Source organism: Heptranchias perlo, chromosome 22 (assembly GCF_035084215.1).
Source record: "Heptranchias perlo isolate sHepPer1 chromosome 22, sHepPer1.hap1, whole genome shotgun sequence".
Classification (NCBI taxonomy): domain Eukaryota; kingdom Metazoa; phylum Chordata; class Chondrichthyes; order Hexanchiformes; family Hexanchidae; genus Heptranchias; species Heptranchias perlo.
This window is the reverse complement of record NC_090346.1, coordinates 39,167,925-39,189,379: the sequence shown is the minus strand read 5'-3', so window position 1 is coordinate 39,189,379 and position 21,455 is coordinate 39,167,925. Positions and strand designations below refer to the sequence as shown.

Below are 21,455 nucleotides of genomic sequence, written 5' to 3'. Positions count from 1 at the left end.
GGTGATTGCCTTGGCAACGGGCAGTTGCAAAGGCTGTCTGTAATCACCATGTATTGTTCTGTGATTTATAAATGCGTAGGCTTCGAGGAGTTCCTGACATTTACCTGAGGAAGAAGGAAGCCTCCGAAAGCTTGTAGATTTCAAATAAAATCGTTGGACTATAACTTGGTGTTGTAAAATTGTTTACAACCATTTTAATAGTTATGGGCTGCTGTGAATTTCTGACCTTGGTTCAAAAGCATTGACGTGTAATGTTACCAACTTACACAGTAATAGTTCTGTGTTCTAGGATTCTGTTTATGAACTGGAGTAATAAATATACCAGTAGTTCCTTATTGTGGTAATAATGAATGTTGCAGCTTGTATTTGTGATGGATTAGAATATATGGTATATCCCAAGGATTTAAATCTGCTCGCGGTCCTTAATTCCACTATAAGAAAATGCTGGCATATTTATACTGGCATTAATGTTACTACAAGGAGATCTCTTCTAGCATTGCTCATGGGCATCCTCTCAAAATATTAAAAATTAACTGTTTTGTAAGCACACGTGTTCCGGCAGTGAGAGCGCAATTCATTGCTGGCAACGTAAGAAGGATCTTGCTGGCTGCAGATTGTACTACGGTTATGATCTTATGCCACAGTTTTACTGTTCCATTGGTATAAGTGTTTCTGTTTTTATGTTAAAAAGACCATTGTTTAGTGATGTGAATTTTATTTTGTACTCCTTTTTTACTTAGATACCTGTTAGTTGCCCCCTCCCCATGCTGGGTTGTGCCGATTATCTGCATTCAAGTGTTTTGCCAGCATTTCTTGCTTCACAAGTATCATACATCCTCCTCTTGTGCTAAGTATATACCCCCAGGAAGGTAGTATATACTCACGTAATTTTGATCTGCGGTTGGTGCTGGACTTGGTGTCCAATCGTCTCACGTAATAACGTTCAGGCATGTGGGGCTCAAAAAATAAGTATGGACAGTATCTGGATCCATTTCATCCCAATATGTGTTATGCTTTTTTAAAAATAACACCGATAAGTCAAAACTTTTGGTCTTAGGAATTTTTGATATTTTATGAGCAACAACTGAAACCGAACCTTTGACTTATCTGCATGTTATTTTTCAATCTTCTAGCATCATCCCACATATTGCAACAGTTGCAAAGTAAAAGGGGAGTCCAAAAAAAGAAAATTTATATCACTGACTCTACTGTCTCTTAAAAACCAGGAAATGCTTATACTTTGGTTAGACAGTGCCATTGGTCTAAGATCAGTAGGTGTCGAGTGTAAATCGAGGGTAAAATCCCTGTTATATTGTCTGGCTATGAATCGTTGCCAGAAGTCTATTGCTATAAATGCTGAAAAGGCAGTGACTGTAAAATGAAGATTTTGATTCCTTTCTTATCAATGCCACAACATTTCAGATAATGAGCCTATAGAAGGCATATGTGTGTTGCACACAGTTTAAAATATAGTCCTCAGTTTTAATTCACAGTTGTACCGTGTGATGGATCTGCTAATAGCATTAGTTACATGGATTGAGTGTTTCACTTGCACTGTTACGTTCACGATATAATACCAAAACGTAAAAACCCAAATTGCTAAATAATGTACCCCTTAGTTACTAAACCTTCACTTTCAGTTTAATTTTTAAGAAATTCAACCTAGAAGTTTTAATTGTAACTAATATAGCAGTTTAGATTTAGAGCCATAATCTCGAGCTGTTGTGTCAAGCCTTGGGCAAGACAAATTTGACAACGTTGCTTTTTAAGATCCACAACTGTAGTGACAACCATCTGACCTTTCTTTAAACTTTTGGAACAAGCCATGGATTAAATTACAAAACTTAATTTTTCTTGACTCTTGGTAGCCCAGGATCTTGGTTCAGATATTTAGTTTTTTTTTTCCCAATTTGTATTTTCAAAAATTTATATTCACATATATTTGAAGCCATTGTACATTGTGATTACTCAGTGCTGGCAGGAGGAGTATATTGATGCATTGTGATATCTTGCCATGATTGTACTTGCAGTGGGATTGACATGGGTTTAAAGGTGGAAGCAAAGTGTACTTGGCCCCTGGGATTCAGTTAGATTGTAGAGTGAGGAGATCTTTCTATTTGTTATCCTCATAGCCAGGGTCATTGTCCTTTCCCATCTGTAAGTAAATCATCGATGTTGGTCTGCTTTCTCCTTCTGGGATTTGGATTTTTTTGCAGGAGGGGCAGTGGGGCAGCATGAACTTGCAAGAGTAGGGCCCAGTCTACTAGATATTTCTCAAGTTCTAGACAGAGGCTGACCACCACTCATTCAGATTGGATTATGCCAATAGGTGCTTCAGCCACATGTTGTGGGAAGGGCTGCATTCCACCGTAGTCGGTCGATGTACATTCTTGCAGTTAGCGGCAAGAGCTATGCTAGCCATTATCATTCAGGCGATTCTTGCTCTCCAGTGAGTAGGCTCAAAAAGCATTGTACTTTCTGGAATTGCGGGGCCAGTTATAATCTTTTTGGCCTCCCAGACTGCCATCCACAATGGCTGAATGTGAGGGCAAGTCCAGAATTTCTGTAGAATTTTTTGCAAAAACATTTTCCTATGGGCCCTTGTTGACTTGGACAAATGAAGTGAGCAGCAGAAAGGTCGATCGTTCACATGGCACTTTAGGACTAGGAGCAAAGGGCAGTGAGGTGAGAGTGACTGCCCTTGACATCAAGGCAGCATTTGACCAAGTGTGGCACCAAGGAGCCCTAGTAAAATTGAAGTCCATGGGAATTGGGGGGGGGGAAACTCTCCAGTGGCTGGAATCATACCCAGCACAAAGGAAGATGGTAGTGATTGTTGGAGGCCAATCATCTCAGCCCCAGGACATTGCTGCAGGAGTTCCTCAGGGCAGTGTCCTAGGCCCAACCATCTTCAGCTGCTTCATCAATGACCTTCCCTCCATCATAAGGTCAGAAATGGGGATGTTCGCTGATGATTGCACAGTGTGCAGTGCCATTCGCAACCCCTCAGATAATGCAGCAAGACCTGGACAACATCCAGGCTTGGGCTGATAAGTGGCAAGTAACATTTGTGCCAGACAATGACCACCTCCAACAAGAGAGAGTCTAACCACCTTCCCTTGACATTCAATGGCATTACCATCGCCGAATCCTCCACCATCAACATCCTAGGGGTCACCATTAACCAGAAACTTAACTGGACCAGCCACATAAATACTGTGGCTACAACAGCTGGTCAGAGGCTGGGTATTCTGTGGCGAGTGACTCACCTCCTGACTCCCCAAAGCCTTTCCACCATCTACAAGGCACAAGTCAGGAGTGTGATGGAATACTCTCCACTTGCCTGGATGAGTGCAGTTCCAACAACACTCAAGAAGCTCCACACCATCCAGGACAAAGCAGCCCACTTGATTGGTATCCCATCTACCACCATAAACATTCACTCCCATCACTACCGGTGCACCTTGGCTGCAGTGTGTACCATCTGCAGGATGCGCTGCAACAACTCGCCAAGGCTTCTTCGACAGCACCTCCCAAACCCACGACCTCTACCACCTAGAAAGACAAGAGCAGCAGGCATATGGGAATAATATCACCTGCACGTTCCCCTCCAAGTTGCACACCATCCCGACTTGGAAATATATCGCCGTTCCTTTATCGTCACTGGGTCAAAATCCTGGAACTCCCTACCTAACAGCACTGTGGGCGAACGGTCACCACACGGACTGCAGCGGTTCAAGAAGGCGGTTCACCACCACCTTCCCAAGGGCAATTAGGGATGGGCAATAAATGCTGGCCTTGCCAGCGACACCCACATCCCAAGAATGAATAAAAAATAGTCCCCATCTATCTCTTTATCTAAAGTGATGCAAGGAGGGCCACCAGTGATCATTTTGCACTCATCAGATTCTTAAGAACATGCTGAATAAAATGAAAAGCAGCAGATTATAATACGTTATTTTAATAACGTCACAGTTGTATATGCCAAAGACAAATTCTTGTAACTTTTTAAAAATGTCATCATCAAAAAGGACCCAATTATTTAAAATATTGTAGTATTCTGAATATATATGGCATTTGCTGGTCAACTTTTTTCTTATCATTTTGCCCTTTTATTTCCCTTCTGAGTTCCCTTTGCTTGATTCATGTATTTTGCCTAATTTTTATTGAAAATTTTGGACAGCTAAATATACATCCATTCAAATTATGGTTTGAAATCACTCTCTACATAGTTTGCTCACTGCCCTTTGTAATGCTATCCCTATTTCCAGCTAACTACTTTGCTTTTATAGATGTGTTTTAGACATAATTGCTGGAATTTAATTGATACCACATTGTGTGAGCCTTACTCCATGATTTACCAAATAAGTATGTGCAATATTTGGTCAGTCAGCATCTATAAAGAGAAAAGTCTTGTTATTCGCATTTCAGGTGTGCAACCCTGAGCAGATGAAAGGTTACTCACACCCAAAATGTCAAAACCTATCTTTTCTCTTTACAGACACTGACCAACCAGCTGTGTATTTCTAGCACTTCCTGTTGCAGTTTTTTTTCTTTCAAATGTACAGTACTTGGATCCTTTTGTTTTTTATTCAAAACATTCTTTATTCAGACTCTAATGAGTGTAAAAAGATTTGTGCTTAGAAGCAGCAAGCCGCCTTTTCGGAAAGCTAAATATACATCCATTCAAATTATGGTTTGAAATCACTCTGTACATAGTTTGCTCACTGCCCATTCTAATGCTGTCCCTATTTCTAGCTGCTGCCAGTTGTTCTGAGCTAAGAACACTCAGGCAACCATGCTTTAGCTTCCATCAAACATCTCTAATTTTGAGGCCTGTTGGTGCACTATTGGTGACTGTTGGCCTTTCTTGGTTCCACTGATCTTTTCAGGAAATTTCTCCATGTTTTAATTTAGGATTTTAGCAGCGTTTCAGCACCAAAATCAAAAATCTAGCCAGAATATATGTAATTCTCAGAATTACATTTTCATTGGTGCTCTGTGTCTTAAAGTAATTTCAAACATTCAGAATCTGTAGAAATCATTTGAAGCATGTATTTTGAAAGCTGAAAGGGTTTATCTGAACTCAGAGGATTATGTTGTGCTGTTTCAGGTTGACAGTTAGAATTGATTCCAGTCAGGCAAAAAAATTTTTTTCTGCACTTTGTTCTGTCACACAGCTCTCTTTGCCCACATAACAACAGTCATTGTAAATGAATTGTATGTGAGATATTTTGATACATTTGTGAGAGATATAAAAGATTGCTATAGAAATGGAAGTCTTTTTACCTCTGCATTTTATACTCTTTAGTTGTTGTTCCAGGGAGGTGTATTACTACCTGACAAGAATGTGTAATAATTGGTTATAACAGTTCTGGCACAAGTATCATCTGATACCAGTTAATAGCAGTAAAATAATTGAAATGCAGAATACCCAGAGAAATGAAAATGAAAACAATATGTACCAGAGATAACAGTTGATGAAAGGCAAGATCTCCATAGCATAGCAGAAGTTAGTAGGTTTTGATTTCCTGGAACTTCCAAATAGCATTCATTGCTTCAGGGATGTGAATGGAACATATTAAAGCAAAATTTTTTTTGAAAAAACAACTACTACACCACAGATTTATTCCAAAATTATACTAATTTGCAAGAGAGATTCTAAGGTAAATTGTTAATTTCCCTTAATGCCTGTTTAGTTTATTTAAACAATCTGAAACTTGTACTGTCTTTACAAGTCTGTTTCTAAAATGGACTACTAAAGTTTCTTTCCAAAAATATGTCAGTCACTTCTTAAAGAGAGAGTCTCGTCATCAGTAAACTGTCTTTTTAGACCAAATATTTAATTTGTTGTTACCATCTTTGTTTCTATTGATTTCACATATGCTTGGAGAAGGAAAGGCTGAGGATGGAATCTTGGTGAAATTGCTATGAGATGTTGCTAAGCTTGATGGTTTCAGGATGCGCATTAACAGTTGAAATTACAAGACCTGAACCGAAGTACCTTGAGTTACCAATTTTTCTGCAATTCCTGCCAGCTAAACTTTGAATCAGCCAGAATCTATCTCAGCCTTTGACTTTTCCCCAGAGACAACGTGGAGGCATGTGGAGTAAGGAAGCATTGCTTGTTTCACTGTTGAATCACAATCACTCAAAGAAATATAGCTTCTATGCCAGCAGCAACTAAAAGAAAGTGCAAAATGAAATCAAATGCACGTACATATTGGTATATACGTGCACATGCTTTTCTTTGCACTTTGTTTTTTATTTCAAATTTGAGTGCCAGTACATACATAAGGCGACAATTTTAGGAACAAGAAAAGCTCCAACAAGCCCCTCTCTTGGATTTCCACCCAACTTATACGTCTGATCACCATATCCTTCAATCCATTCTCTTTCCTGTGCAGAAGCAGTGGATGAGGTAAATAGCAGAGGATTCCTGGATTTGCTGTGGGAGTGAAAGAGCCCAGGGAATTAGGGAGGGTGTATCCCACCTCTGACTTGCCTTGCAAAACACCCTGATTTATAAATGGTACAGTTTCATGCTTCAGCAGAAAATGTTTAATTTAGCATTTTCCATCATCCTCTCTGTACATTAAACAAATTATTTTTTTCCACCGAAAGGTAGAATGTCTGCATCAATGTTGTGCAAACAATTGATGTCACTACTGTGTTTAATTGCAAAGTATGCTATTTGAAGTAAAAGTGCACAAGCTACCCTACTAAAGGGTGTGTGTTTGACCATCCTTGATTGATTTGGATTGATTTATTTTTATATTCGATACTCATTCTATTCTTTGACTTAAACATGTGATTTTCATGAATTTTCATTCCAAATAACACTGCTTAAATTTAAAAAAAAGTCCAGGTGATATTAGAAGTTCTTGTAAACTTGATGCCTTGTTTTATTTAAGCAGAACTGTAACTGATGTTGAAGTTTCTGGTAAATTAGGATTGTTTCTGGTCTAAGATATGGAAAGTCAATGAAGTTTGGAATATTTGTGAACTTTGAATGCAGTTTGTGTCTGTCAGTTTGAAGAATAAAAGCTTCCTCTTGATTTTCAGAATTTCTTTTACTGAAATAGTCTGACGTAGTTTCAATTTCTTAAAGTGAAATAAGATCAGAGAAATAAATTTTAGCCAACTACTGTGTACTGGAGCTTTTTAGTGTGTATCTGTGAGGGGAAATGAGTACTGCTTACTGGAAAATAGATTGTTAAAAAATTAGCAACTTGCTGAGAAGAGCAGCCCCTTCTAAACATATTTCTGCTTTTTACATCCTGATTATGTTCGTGTTGATTTTATTATTTTTCCTTTTTTTAAAAAAAAAAGGCAAACGATTGAAGCGAAGGCATTTATCTCAGGCTGATAGTTGATAAAATAGCTACCTTTCAACTAGACATTATGGGGTAGAAATTGCAAAGTGCCAACCTGCCAGTGCGAACTGGGCACAGGGAATGATCAGGTAGGCCTGAGACCCAATCGAAATTGAGCCTTGGGCCTCATTTAAATTAGACAGTGAGCTGTGGACACCTGCTGCATGTCCCCATGCAGCTTGCTGGCGAAGCAGACATGAAAGTCGGCCCTCTGGTAAGTCCCAGGGGTTGGAGCGGGCTACAGGGACAGATCACGGCACCAGTGGACTAAGGGGAACATCCTGCTCCTCATGGCTCCCCAAAAAGGCTTTTTAAAATTTTTATAACTTAGCTTTCGTTGGCGGCTGTGGGAGCCACTAAAGAATCCTGAGTGAGGCAGGCCCATCACCTGCCCTGCTCATCTCTGACTAATTTTGAAAAGCGGCCCTTTAACGGGCATTAGGCCCCTAATTAACATAGTTAAGAGCCTAATGCTTATTTTAGGCATCCATCTGGGACATCAAAAAAAAAATAGACCTCATGAATTTAGCAGTGGGACCAATGCCTCTGCAGATTAGGTGCAGGCCGTTCCACTGCTAAATTGGTATTCTTTGCGCCTGTTTTACGCACTTAAAATGGGCACAATACATACCATATCTACCCATTACACTGTTACTGTCTCGTGAGCTCACTTCACAATGTGCTTTGGAGCTATTTCTAGAAGTTTTTGGTTATTTTGCTACCTGGAGCATCATTTAGGGGTGGCATCTTGTGCTATACCATGACAAAGTGCTTGATCTAGAATTTAAAACACTTGCATGTAAAAGCAGTTCTTCTACCAAAATGGTTTAGAATTATGAATAATGTCTAAAGTCAAAACTGTATTTACCTACACCTCACTTTTCCTAACTTTACCATAACTTTTTTTTATATTTCCTTTTTTGTTAGGGAGAAGAAATTTTTCTCGATATGTTCGAAGATGAATATCGAGGAATGATGGTAAGTGACATCTGAGTAAGTTCAATATCCAGCTCAACTCAAGTAGTTGAATCTCTTTAGCCTAAATTCTACATGTGCTATATCTACTTCTGACTCTTGAGCATGGAAAATCAGTTATGCATTTTATCAGAGAATTTATTCAAGCGGTGCGCTGAAGAAGTGTAGAATAATTAATTTGTAATATAGAGCAATATTTTCTTAAGGACCACAAGTCAAATTTGTTACATGATTGTCACTCCAGAAATATCCACAGACACAAGAACAGATATTGCAAATAGCTCCTTTTCAGCCTACATAGATACTTGAAAAATCTAATCATTGTCTTTCAATAATGCAAGAAAGACATTAATTAGTCATTTGGAACATTAGTGGTGTCACTATTGATAACGTATATCATGAATAAGAATTTGAGATTACCTATGATACTTAGTATGGAATACATTTATCAATACTTTCCCATCATTAGTGTATTTAACAAATTTATAATCATCTTTCAGATTATGTTGGTTGGTATTAAGTTCTGAGAAAGTCCTTAACTGCGTATTGTTATATTTGTACAGATCTGAGCTGATCTTCCTTGCCTTTGAGATGAAATATACTGCACCAAACTTAACTTGAAATGTTAATCAACTAAGATTACATTACACAAATGCTTATTTGTGGATGTTATCAGAGCAAAATATATTTCTCAATATAGAATTTTGATGTAACTGCATTGCATCAAATTCAAAGAAGAAACTATTGCTGGAGTCTTGCATATTATATTTTGCGCAGAACTTAATTTTACCCCTCAAAACGTTGAAAGGTGAAAAACTGCTGGATGATATACAAAGATCATCTCAATCAGGTCATGAACAAAAAGGGTGTGAAAATAGCTCTAAGGCACAAAAAAGAAAGTAAAAATTGAAAATGAATTGGAAGGAGAATGGGAGAAACGACAACAGCTTGCATTTATATGGCACCTTTTAATGTTGAAAAACATCCAAAGGCGCTTCATAGGGGTCAGGAAAAAAGTGAACGCTGAGCCAAAGAAGGAGAAATTAGCATTGGCCATACAGATGGTGTTTAAAGAGGGTCTTAAAGGAGTTGGAGGGCTTTAGGGAGGGAATTCTAGAATGTGAGGCTTAGATGGATGAAGGTATGGCCGCCAGTGGTGGGGCAAAGGGAGGGTAGTGCGCAATAGGCCAGAGTCAAAGGAACGGAGAGTTTGAGAGGAGGTGTACTGCTGGAGGAGGTGACTGAGAGGGGGAGGGATTAAGTCATGGAGGGATTTAAACATGAAGATGAGAATTTTAAATTTGAGGCATTGGTGGGGGAGACCAGGAGTCAGTGAAGGTCAGCAAGGACAGTTGGTGGGTGAATAGAACTTGGTGCAAGATTGGTTACGGGCAGCAGAGTTTTGGATGTGCTGAAGTTTATAGAAGGTGAAAGATGAGAGGCCAGCCACGAGAGCACTGGAGTAGTCGAGTGTGGAGGTGACAAATATGGATGAGGGTTTCAGCAGCAATTGGGCGGTGTTAGGGGCAGAGGTGGGCAGTGTTAGAGATTGAAGTCTTTATGATGGAAAGGATATAAACAGGGAAGAAAATAAGGGAGGCAACTAAGCTGTGAAATTGTAATCTCCAAGCAATCATCCAGCAATTTTTCATCTCCTTCCAACTTTCTAAAAAAAACTATTTATTGGCTATTAAACCCAGTAACTATCTCTTTGTGACAAGAGCGTCTTGACTCTTACCTGTGGTTCTGGCCCCCTCCCCTCATTTTTTTCAGCCCTAATAAAAGCCCTAATATCTTCCAAGTTTTTAATTCTGTCGAAGGTATGCACTCAAAATGTTAACCTATCTTTTCTCTTTTCAGGTGCTGTATGCCTCCAGTACCTTCTGTTTTTATTTCAGATTTCCAGCATTTGCAATTTTCACTATCCATGTATTTTGTTAATGTTGGAAGGGTTCTATAATGGACAGACACAAGTTTCCAGATCTTCACTTCGCTCAGAAATAAATGTTTTGTGTCAATGTTCCCAGATCACAATCAGGCTTTTCCTGTAAACTTTTCTCTCTTTCCCCTCCCTTGTATTTTTCTTGTGTTTTTGTTTTGTATACATACAAGTGTGTGTGCCAGCAGAAACATGAAAACAAACTGTAAATATATTTTGATTCCTCTGTGCTGAGTTAACTTCTCTCAGGGTGACTTTAGGGTATTACAATAGATCTCAGTGCCTCCAGTACAGTAAAAGAAGAAACATCAGCCAGGGTTCCTGCTCCTGATTACTATGAAGTGACCTCTGCTGGAAGTACGTCAACAAAAAATAACCACTAGGATAAAGTACCGGAGAGCTGCCATGGCCTTCGGGAGCAATGAAATGGGCGATGAAGGTTGGAGGGGAAATGCAAACAATTGACCCAGGATGTGTAAACAGGAAAAATAAAGATATTATAACATGGTTGGCTCTCTGTAAATTTTCCTTATTGGTTCCATGGGGTTTTTGTTCCGTCTCTCTGCTTAGGCTCTCCAAAGTCTGCGCTTACTACAGGGGGAACAGTAGTAATCATTTAAAAATGACCGATTCTTCAGTAATTGGTGCCAAATTCAAGAGGTTTTTTTTTGCTGTGGCCTTGTACTTACTGGGAACTAGGTTTTGTTTGAACCCTTTTTAAGAGGAGTTTTAATCCCTTAAGTTTGATCTGGCTCCAAACAACATGGCTGAAAAGTACATGATCTAACACACTGTGGCATTGTTTTTCCCCCACCCCATATAATTCAAACTTTCACTGTCAGTCAGAACAACTGAAGTAGAATGCAGACTTAATTCAATTATTTTTTATTAATAAAGAGAATGATGAGTCCCATTTAAAAATTATTAGGTATATTCATTTTTGTTTTTGCTTCCCCAGAGTAAACCCCTGAATGTTGAGTACCTGATGATGGATGCATCTATTCTGCTACCTCCTACTGGCACCCCTCTAACTGGTATAGACTTTGTAAAAAGGTTGCCTTGTGGGGATGTGGAGAGAACAAGGCGGGTAAGCACCAAAATACAGTCAGAACTGAAACTTATCAGCCAAACGACCCAGAATTGATTGATTTCATGTCGATTTGCAAGTGCTTAACACTTCAAAATAAAAATACAATCATCAAATGAAATGTTAAGTGTTTCACCATCCTTTTGGGTTTGCATAAATTTCTTAAAATGAAGCTAAGCTTTAGTTAGGGAAGTTTTATATTAAATTAGTTTAAAAAAGATACTTGTTTAAATGTAATGCCAACTGTTTTATTTGCATTATTTGCAATTATGGTGTACAGATGCAAAAATTAAATGATTAATTAGAATTGGCCAAAATGAGCTCAGGTTATGCCCTAGAAGTTATTAACTTGATGGTGAAAGATTTAGTTCATTCCCCTAAATCCCACTAATTATCATTGTTCTGTTTAATTTTACTGATTGAACTTGCACACTTATTGAGAGAAATTGAATTGGGCAATGAAGCAATGGGTAATTATAGCGCTATGGGGTGAACGTTGAGGCTTTGATCATGTGCAGACTGTACTTTTCAACTGTACTTGTAACGCTGTAGCTAAACATTGAGCATGTCGCAGCCACATTATCACAAGCGCAGATAGCAAGTAGAATACTCAATCTGCACCCAAGTGTGATCACGGGAAATCTTTCAAAGCCACTTTGTGCCTAAATAGACTTTTCTACATTAGATTACGCTGGATTAGAGCCATGCAGGCCCCAGAGGACTTGAGACTCATTGCTTCCCTCTCCTTGCCAATGTAAAATGGGTATTTGTGTTTGTTTGTTATGCCCTTCCCATTTCCATCAACTGTTAAATTTGTACAGAGTGCCATATATGTATCACTGAAGAGTCGGCTTGGATTGTACTTGTGCTGTAGGTTGACTAATGTATTTGGCTGACTACTTAGAATGCTGTGTCAGAGCAATGACCAAGTTCCAACCACAACGCCATAATTATATTAAAGCAAACACATTGCTTTGATCATTTGTTGCCCATCAAAATCATTACAATAAGGCTATAGTGTACCCAGACACCACAAGCCAGTGGTTAGTTATATATTGTCCTTTCATCCATGTCACTTCCACTATGTTCAATGTAGCCATTCTTTAATTATGTTTTATAAGGAATAACAAACAACTCACAGTGAATGTAAGACAAATTCAATCATGGAATTTTGTGACTGGTGACATCTGAACGCTCGATTGGATTAGTGCATCTCTAACTTGTTACACTGGTAACAACAAACATTATTGGTACCAATAGCAAATGTCATTATCAGAGTTAGAGAATCTTCTATATGTACATAAGAGAAAAAACATTAGGAGCCATGTGCTATTTAATTGCCTTTCTTGTCTCAGCATATTTATCAAAATGCTGCTTCAGATGACTGAGGATCACTTTTGTTTCTTGTTTGTATTACTTTATTAGTATTTTTGCAAGAAAAATTGTTCTGACAGTTTTACCGCCCTTGGTAAGTCTAGGCAGAAGTTTTCCTGCCCAGTTTTTTTTTCCTGTTTTTACTATCTGGGGTAGGGAAACCTGAAGGAGCAAATAAGAATGACATTTTTGAAAAAAAGAGATCCAACAAATCTTTATAAAGAAGAAAGAGCTTGCATTTATTTAGAGTCTTTCATGTCCTCAGAAGGTCCCAAAGAGCTTCACAGCCAATTAAGTACTTTTGAGGTGTAGTCACTGTTGTAGGTAAACGCAGCAGCCAATTTGCGTACAGCAAGGTCCCAAAAACAGCAACAAGATAATTACCAGAAAATCAGTTTTTAGTGATGTTGGTTGAAGTATAAATGTTGGCCAGGACACCGGGAAAACGCTCCTGCCCTCCTTCGAATTGTACTATGGGATCTTTAACGTCCACCTAAGAGGGCAAACAAGCCTTGCGTTTAATACGAATGTGACAGCTCTTGTTTATTCACAGTAACACTGTAATTTAGTTATCAAATTACTGAACTAATTTCAAAGCTTACAACTAGAGTCATCAAGCTGAACTAACATTTTATCTTTGTTTCTTTTAGGCTATCAGGGTTTTCTTCATGCTCCGTTCTTTGTCCCTGCAATTACAAGGAGAGCCAGAGACACAACTACCACTGACGAGGGAGCAGGATCTGATTAAAACAGATGATGTGTTAGATCTGAGTAGGTATTTTCAATAGGTGCTGCTTGTCTTTTGCATTTCTCATATAGCTATTAGAGAGCTGCTTTTTTCATATTTAAAGAACATGTTTTATTTGGTTTTTTTCCCCTTTAATGAAAAAAACACTTACAACATAGAATTACCTGAATAAAAGTAGAAATACACCAGTTAACATGCTGTGTGAACCTTCACTTTTGTATTTAAAGGAAAAATTCCTATGCATTTTGTGAAGTTGCTGCACAGTTTTGTTACATAATGATATGTACAGGAGCATACATTGACTCATTGAAGTTAATGATATAGTTAAATGCATGCTGGGAACCACAGTCAAGGAAATCTGGTGGTGTCCCTCAGGTTCAGCTGATGCAAGGGAAATTTCACCACCTTAATGTCTGTCTAAATCGGATCCATTAGCATCCCTTTTTATTTATGGAAAGAGCAGTTTTTACAGCACTAGGTTGTGCTGTGTGGATTCCTGTTCAAATTTTTAAAGAAACATTTTAGATCTCACCCCCAAGTTATAGATTGTAAGGTTAAATACTGAGGGAAGGTGAAAGTATCAATATACTTTCCAAGATATACTGAGGAAATGCGAGAAAAATGCATGTCTAAGATTAGCACATGTAGATTCAAAAAACATCTGAACATTGAACCTAAATAGTTCAACAAGGCAATCAGAAGTGAAATAAGAAAATAAAGCAGCTTGAAAAAGCTCCTTGAACTTTGTGTGGGTGAATTGTTATGAGCTACATCATGGTACCAACATCTTATGTTTGGGATTTTTTCAGGGAGCCTGAATCACCTTGCAACCCTGTCAAAGTAAACTCATTATTTATTGTGTTTTGAGCAAGCAAACTCCAATTTGATGTTGGGTGAATTTTTTGCTAATCAAGGTGAGAGATGACAGTGCTGTGAGGAATGGAATTCCACCACTTTTGATTCCCAGTCTGAGCATCAAGCACATTCAAAACAGGTATAGTGTGAGTCAGATGAACAGTAAACACTACCCTGCCCCAGCAAAGTTGCCTTAGCTTCAGTTCAGATGTGTACCTTTACTGCACTAGTGCCACATGCATTCTCTACATACTGTAATAAGCTCAGGCCCACGATAGGGAGAGTCACCGTAGCAGTGCCACTTTTAAGATATTTTAACCATCAGTGATGATCTGATATGGGGGCCTTAGTCCTACATCTCCTTCATGCTGTACCAAAGTTAAGTCTTTCCAGGGCATCAGTTCTTTTCCCTGTTGGCAACTCAGATTGCATATTTACAGCTTCCCAAATCTGTGTAATTATTATCAACCACAGTAACTTTGTCTTCAGGTCTCAGAAGCTCCACTCTTGGCTCGCTGACAGTCCATTGTTGAGTAGCTGACAAGGTGGCTGAGCATTCGCACTTCAGGCTTAGACTGCAACTGAGCTTGGTCAATTTAATGGCAAAGTTGAAAATGTTTTGGATGTTCATATCTTGCAATGACCTAATCTGGGTGTCCTGTTAGGGTAAAATGAGTGAACTTGAGTCCTTCAAGAGCAACGTTTTGATTACCAAGGCTTCAAACACTAGGCAAGGCAATTGTCATCAGAGGGACGATTCTATATAATGTTTTTTTCATCTCTGCCTCCCAGCATTGATGTTCCTCTAGGTGGCTACCTGAAGTTTGTGAACTATTGTAGGGTGATGATATTTGATGCATTGATCATTGAGGCAGTTCAACTTGGTTATCTCTTGCATTTCACAGTAATACATTCTCCATTGCTTTCTATTAGCAAGAAAAAACCTAGAATTATTAACAGCTATATTATCAGTTAACCTCAAATGTTTGCATTCAAAATATTTGAACGGTTGTTATGCAGAACTGTTGTTTATTTGTATTAAACATCATTGTTCAGAACTGTCTTCTAAAGAGGAGCTGCTTTGTAGCACATGCACCCAGCTATTAGGAATTGCCAAAGAGGACTTGCCTTCATTCAATTAAGATGCAACTTAGTAATGATCCTAATGGTATATGAAGAATACGAGTGAAGAGGAAAGGTTGTCTACCTTGTATGTGATCATCTTCATTTTTTAAGTGGAATGCATTCCTGATATGCCATGCTGGAACAAACAGTATTTCCCTTCTGCATATCTGTTGTTCATACTCTACAATTGTGTTGATTGTTCTACTGTGGTACATGTTGCTTGGCTTGTCCTGGGGAAGAAACCTGATGCTCGTGAGAAGTTGCTTGTTACACAGCACAGCCAGGCATGTTGCAAGACTAATGGCATAATGCTATTGATGTTCAGCCCGTTGGTAATTTGAGTTTATGCATCAGATATGTGTGCTGGCATTTCCAGGAATGGGAGAGGCAAGTGGGTTGATGCAAGGGGAGGGGGACCCTCTCCCACCCCCAGTTGGAGCACTGTGTTGTTGGGGTGGTCTGCACCTATGGTGTAACCTTTTTTCTTCCCCCAGACTCCTCAGCCGCTGGCGCCTGCTCCATTTTGCCAGATTGTCATGCTTCCCATTCTACTTACCCATCCCTGTTTAGCTCTTCTCACACTCTATCTCTCATATGTCTTTTACTTCTTTGATGTCTCTTGTGCCTCCTTTTGACTCTTGCACACGTCGCTTCTGCCTTTTAACCATGTTTTGATCCCCACCGTAGCACTTTACAGGTCATTCGATGTCTTTTCCATCATAAATGTGGACATAGGAATTTATAATGGAAATATAAAATGAAGTTCAGAATGTATGAGTTTAAAATGGGGATTGGATTACACCTGCATGTCATGGTCCAAACATCTCCCAGCCTCTAACCCTGCTCCAGCTGTGGACTACACTTAGTCTTGACCCCCACATGCAATACAATGGGAGATCAACTAGTAATTAGAAAATATATAACCAACGTTCTTAAACTCGTCATTTTTATAAAGTATAACTATAAATTTAATTTTCTAACATAATGGGAACTTGTGGGTTTTTGGTGGTGGGGGGGAAGGTAGATGAAAAGGAAGTAGAATATTCTGCATCAAAAGCAAAATACTGCGGATGCTGGAAACCTGAAATAAAATAAGAAAATGCTGGAAATACCCAGTCAGGCAGCATCTCTGGAGAAAGAAACAGTCAACGTTTCAGGTCGATGACCTTTCATCAGAACTGGAAGAAGTTGAAGATTTAACAGTTTTTAAGCAAGTACAAAGCCATGCAAAGGGCGGGGAGAGGAGGAAAGAACAAAAGGGAACATCTGTGATAGGGTGGAGGGCAGGAGTGATTAAATGATAAAAGGGATGATGGTGCAAGGCCAAGAGGGTGGTAATGGGGCAAGTAGAGAAACAAAAGATGGGTCTAGAGGAGCTGTAAATGGTAACATCAGAACCATTACCAGCACCTGCTGTCCGGAAAAAATGGGAGCAGTGGTTATGATCTGAAGTTATTGAAATCAGTGATGAGTCCGGAAGGTTGTTAAGTGCCTAAACGAAAGATGAGATGCTATTTCTCGAGCTTCAGTTGAGCTTCATTGGAACAGTGTAAGAGGCCGAGATCAGAGTGGGAGTGGAACGGAGAATTAAAATGGCAAGCGACCAGAAGGTCAGGGTCACACTTGCGGACTGAACACTTGTTCACCAAAGCAATCGGCCAATTTGCGTTTGGTCTCCCCGATGTAGAGGAGACCGCATCGTCAGCAATGAATACAGTATATTAAATTGAAAGAAGTACAAGTAAATCACTGCTTCACCTGGAAGGAGTGTTTGGGGCCCTGGACGATGGGAAGGGAGGAGAAGAACGGGCAGGTGTTTCATCTCTTTCACTCGCACAGGAAGGTGCCGTGGGAAGGGGAACGGGTGTTGTGGAGGGAATGGTCCCTTCAGAATGCTGAAAAGGGAGGGGAAGATGTGTTTGGTGGTGGCATCGCGCCGGAAATGGTGGAGGATGATCCATTGAAAGTGGAGGCTGGTGGGGTGAAAGTTGAGGACAAGGGGAACACTATCATGGTTTTGGGAGGGAGGTGAAGGGGCAAGGGCAGAAGTGCAGGAAATGGGATGGACTCGGTTAAGGGCCCTGTCAACCATAGCGATGGGGATTCCTTGGTTGAGAAAAAAGGAAGACATATCCGAAGCACTGGTGTGGAAGGTGACATCAGTGGAAGAATATTCTGCACTTGCCTCTGCTCACTTGTCTTTGCAGTCCTCAGACATTTGAATTGTATGCATGAGGATTACTATACTTGAATTGTTTCGAAGACCTGAAGAAAATTTACAGCCCCTCAAAGAGACAGATACAATTGGCTACTGATCTTGATAGCTTTTTTAGGGGGAAGGGCAGGGAACAGGAGAGGAGAGTCTGGATAGTTGTGAATTTTGTTATTCATTTGCTACAATTTACTAGCAAGTAATGAATTTGTACGCAGTGGACTCTGGTACAGAATCCAGCTCTTTCTTTGGCACCTTTGTTTCCTGCCTCAGGATACTATATAATATTGTATTTCATGAGATTATAAGCTGATCATGAATGTTGCAGTAAAATGAGTAACCCTAATGATGCAAACTGTTCAATGGGATTTTAAGTTTGTGAGTAGGTGCTTTCAGCTTTATGATATTAGTCAGGTGTTCCACATAGTCTGTCTTTACATTGGTGTGGGGGGTAATATAGTGCATAATAGTGGTTTTCCAGTACATTTCACCAGCTTTACAGTAAATGATTCAACCACACCACAGTTTAGGTAAGAATGTGGGATGGTTTTAAATTGTGAGATTTTCTTTGTGTTGTGGTATTCTGCTTTTTGGTCAGTGGCTTATGGTGTAGGTATCTTTTTCAAGTGGCGCATTATAGTCTTAAAGGACCAGCTGAATTTGATTCTGTTTTAAAACGCTTGTAGTTCAGAATGTTTAACAACAAGGCGCAATGTCTTTTGACAAAATCAAACATCATTTGATTGACTTGATAGCTGTTTGCTACCATTATAGTGCCCTGTTTGTAGAAGAGATGAGCAGGAGTGTGTAGGAGAGCAATAGTTGTTGTAGCTTAGCATTCTATAACTTTTAACCTACTTCTCCCAAAATTCCCTGTTTGAATCGCTTTAGTCCAACATCCACCCTGCCCACAGTACCGAGACCACCATGGCCAAAGTCACGAATTACATCCTCTTCAAAGAATGAGTTAGAGTAGAAAACTGTTATGAGTCTTCATTCCAACACAGTAAGAAGGGGGACGGACTTGTGGGATGACATTTGAAGCTGAGCAGGAATAAGAGAGGAAAGTTCAGAGAGCACTGACTGTACTACTGATAAAATAAAGAAATCAGAATGGTTGTGACTTAGAGAAAAGTTGGAATCTCGAGGTGACAAAGGGTTCATCTATTAGATGACAAGTTTTTTCTTGCATCCTTTCCAGGAGTCTGAGAGAAGTGCTAAGAGATTTCCCAGGAATGGGAGCAGTATTCAAATATTAGGCATACTGTGGCTTTGTAGAGAGTTAAGAGGTGTTAGGGGGAAAAGTGTTTGGCACAAAAGAAACTGAGCTTCGTGGAAGCATTGTAGAAGATATAGAAGTTCCACTCAAGATCAAGGGAGGATAATGAAGCCAAGAATATCAATAGATGGAGAAAGACAAAGGTTGGTTAGTCTCACAAAAGACAAGAAACTTTGCCTGTGAAGAGCTTAAAGACGGACCATTTTTGTTATTGAAGAGCATAAAGGTGCTGTAGCTGTTGTGATTCAGCAATTGTACTTTGAGAATACAGGAGATTGAGAGCACTGGAGGTGCTTACTCTGAGGTTAGAAAACGCAAAGTGGAATCATCAGGAAAAGAGTGATTAGGTTTGGACAATGAACAGAGATGGTCATTGAAATGAAAAAGTAACAAGTGGGAGAGAGGATAGAGTTCTAAGGAACCCCTGAATTAATAGGCGAACAGTCAGAGGATGAGCCTTTGACTAGAGCACAGAAGATTTTGCGAGAAAACTAGACAGGTGGGAATCCATATGATGGAAACCTATTTTGATGTACAGTACCAAATCCTGTTAGAGACTCTGGAAATATCCAAGGCAATGACAGATTATTCATTAAAGTGTTAAAGAGCAAAAGTTGCAAAATTGCATGGCACAGGCAACGAGATCGTATGAAATGAAGTGAGGATACACTTCTGTTAACAGCATTGCACATCTCCTAAGAGAAAGTGTCTACAGACAGAATACTAATGTAAGTGACCACTACACAAATTCCTTAATCTGTTTCTCCCTAGTCTTATGATACCATGTTTAAAGTCCAGGGATGATATCTACATGTTAAGAAATTTATCTTATGCAAACAAGTCTATCCATTGTTTGTTTATCTGACTATTTTCATTTGATAATTCTATTAGGTTTGAAACTTCGAATCTTTAAAGAGGGATTTTTTTGTATTATTAGGATACATCTGTGCATATCTGTTGGTGTGTAGATTAGGTAATCTAGTGCAATATGGATTTAACATGATTTTGGGCACTCTATCAGATGCTGCTTTGGACTATGTTAGCAATTCTGTGATTTTTCTTGATGAAAAGCCATATACTAGTGATATTAAGACAGGCCCACAGGCAGTGCATGAACCAGTGCCACCACTCTTTCCAGTCCATGAATGATTTGGATAATGCTTTTGCTGTTTTTCTGATGTTACTTTAAATTTTATTTTGCAGTTATAATTAAGAGAAAATTTGCTGTAAAATTTAATCTCCACAATCAGCCTCACGTGATAATACTTTAGTGTTAGCAAGTTTATAGCAGTTTACTACTGGGACCTGCAAATGCATCTGTTATGACCTGGACCATCCACTGACGTGATTTGTATTCGTATGAATAAAAAAGGCAAACATCTATAAATGTGAACATAGGAATTTATAAAGGAAGTATTAAAATAAGAACGGAATATATGACTTCAAAATGGAAACTGAATTATGCCTGCATGCCCTTATCTAATCATCTTCCCCCCCCCCCCCCCCAACCAAATGCTTTATCTGAAGATTGCACTTGGCCTTGACTCCCCCTGTGCCACACCGTGGGAGATCGACAAGTTACTTAAAAATACATATAGTCAGCTACATATTTGCTGGGCATACCAATATTTTGCATGACAAATGTGTGATAACCACACTTTCTCTAAAATGAAAATGTTTAACTTGCCTCGAGGAATACAGAGGAAGTGTTAGTTCTGTCGAATAACTTAAGTTGCCTAATCAGGGATTGTGGAGCATTGTTTGCACACAAATGTACTCCCATTTTACTTTTTTTAAATCAAAGAAAACCTGAACATACTGATAAAACCAGGATTTATTACAACTAGAGAAAGGCTCTAGTGAATACTGTGAATCAGAAACCCTAAATATAAAAGACATATTTTACACAGTCAGCAATAGACTTTCAAGATTTACTTACAAGGAGTGGTGAGCATGCACTTCTGAGACAAATATCACAACATTTGTCAGTATAGTATTGGGTTAGGTTCACTTGTGCACCAGTAGGATTCAGTAACTTGTGACTGTATAGTCTATTTCTCCTACTTCAAGGTTAATTCAAATTTTCTGTAAAAAATCAAATTGAAATCATGCAAAAAATGCCTCCTCTGCTGTTTTATTAAAATTGCTTAATTCGAACTACAGGATAATTCAGTTTTTTTCATGGAAAAAATGACTTTGAATTAATGGGAGTAGACTGTATACCCGCCAAATGAGATACAAATAGTTTTCCAACTCCCTTTATTGGAATGAAATCCAGTAGAATCCAAAATGATCTGGACTGTGTCCTGTTTATCAGATTAAAAACTCGGTAGTGCTGGCCAATGTACGAATTGTATGAGAACCCACCACTCCAACCCTCTCTCCCCACCCCCTGGACGTCTGGTTCCCAAAGACTTCCCCCTGATATTATCTCCATTCACCAGCACTACCCATGTTCATCTGCTTGACAATGAAAGAAATTGCT

The 21,455-nt window shown here is 39.1% G+C and overlaps 1 protein-coding gene across 1 annotated transcript in view; it reads left to right on the top strand.

Moving 5' to 3' along the window:
• Positions 1 to 21,455, top strand: part of clec16a (C-type lectin domain containing 16A) — a 261,544-nt gene that overhangs the window by 132,733 nt on the left and 107,356 nt on the right. The window contains exons 17-19 of the mRNA XM_068003337.1: positions 8,304 to 8,354; positions 11,249 to 11,377; positions 13,402 to 13,522. Coding sequence (XP_067859438.1) covers positions 8,304 to 8,354; positions 11,249 to 11,377; positions 13,402 to 13,522 — 301 coding nt within the window. The remainder of the gene's footprint in view (positions 1 to 8,303; positions 8,355 to 11,248; positions 11,378 to 13,401; positions 13,523 to 21,455) is intronic.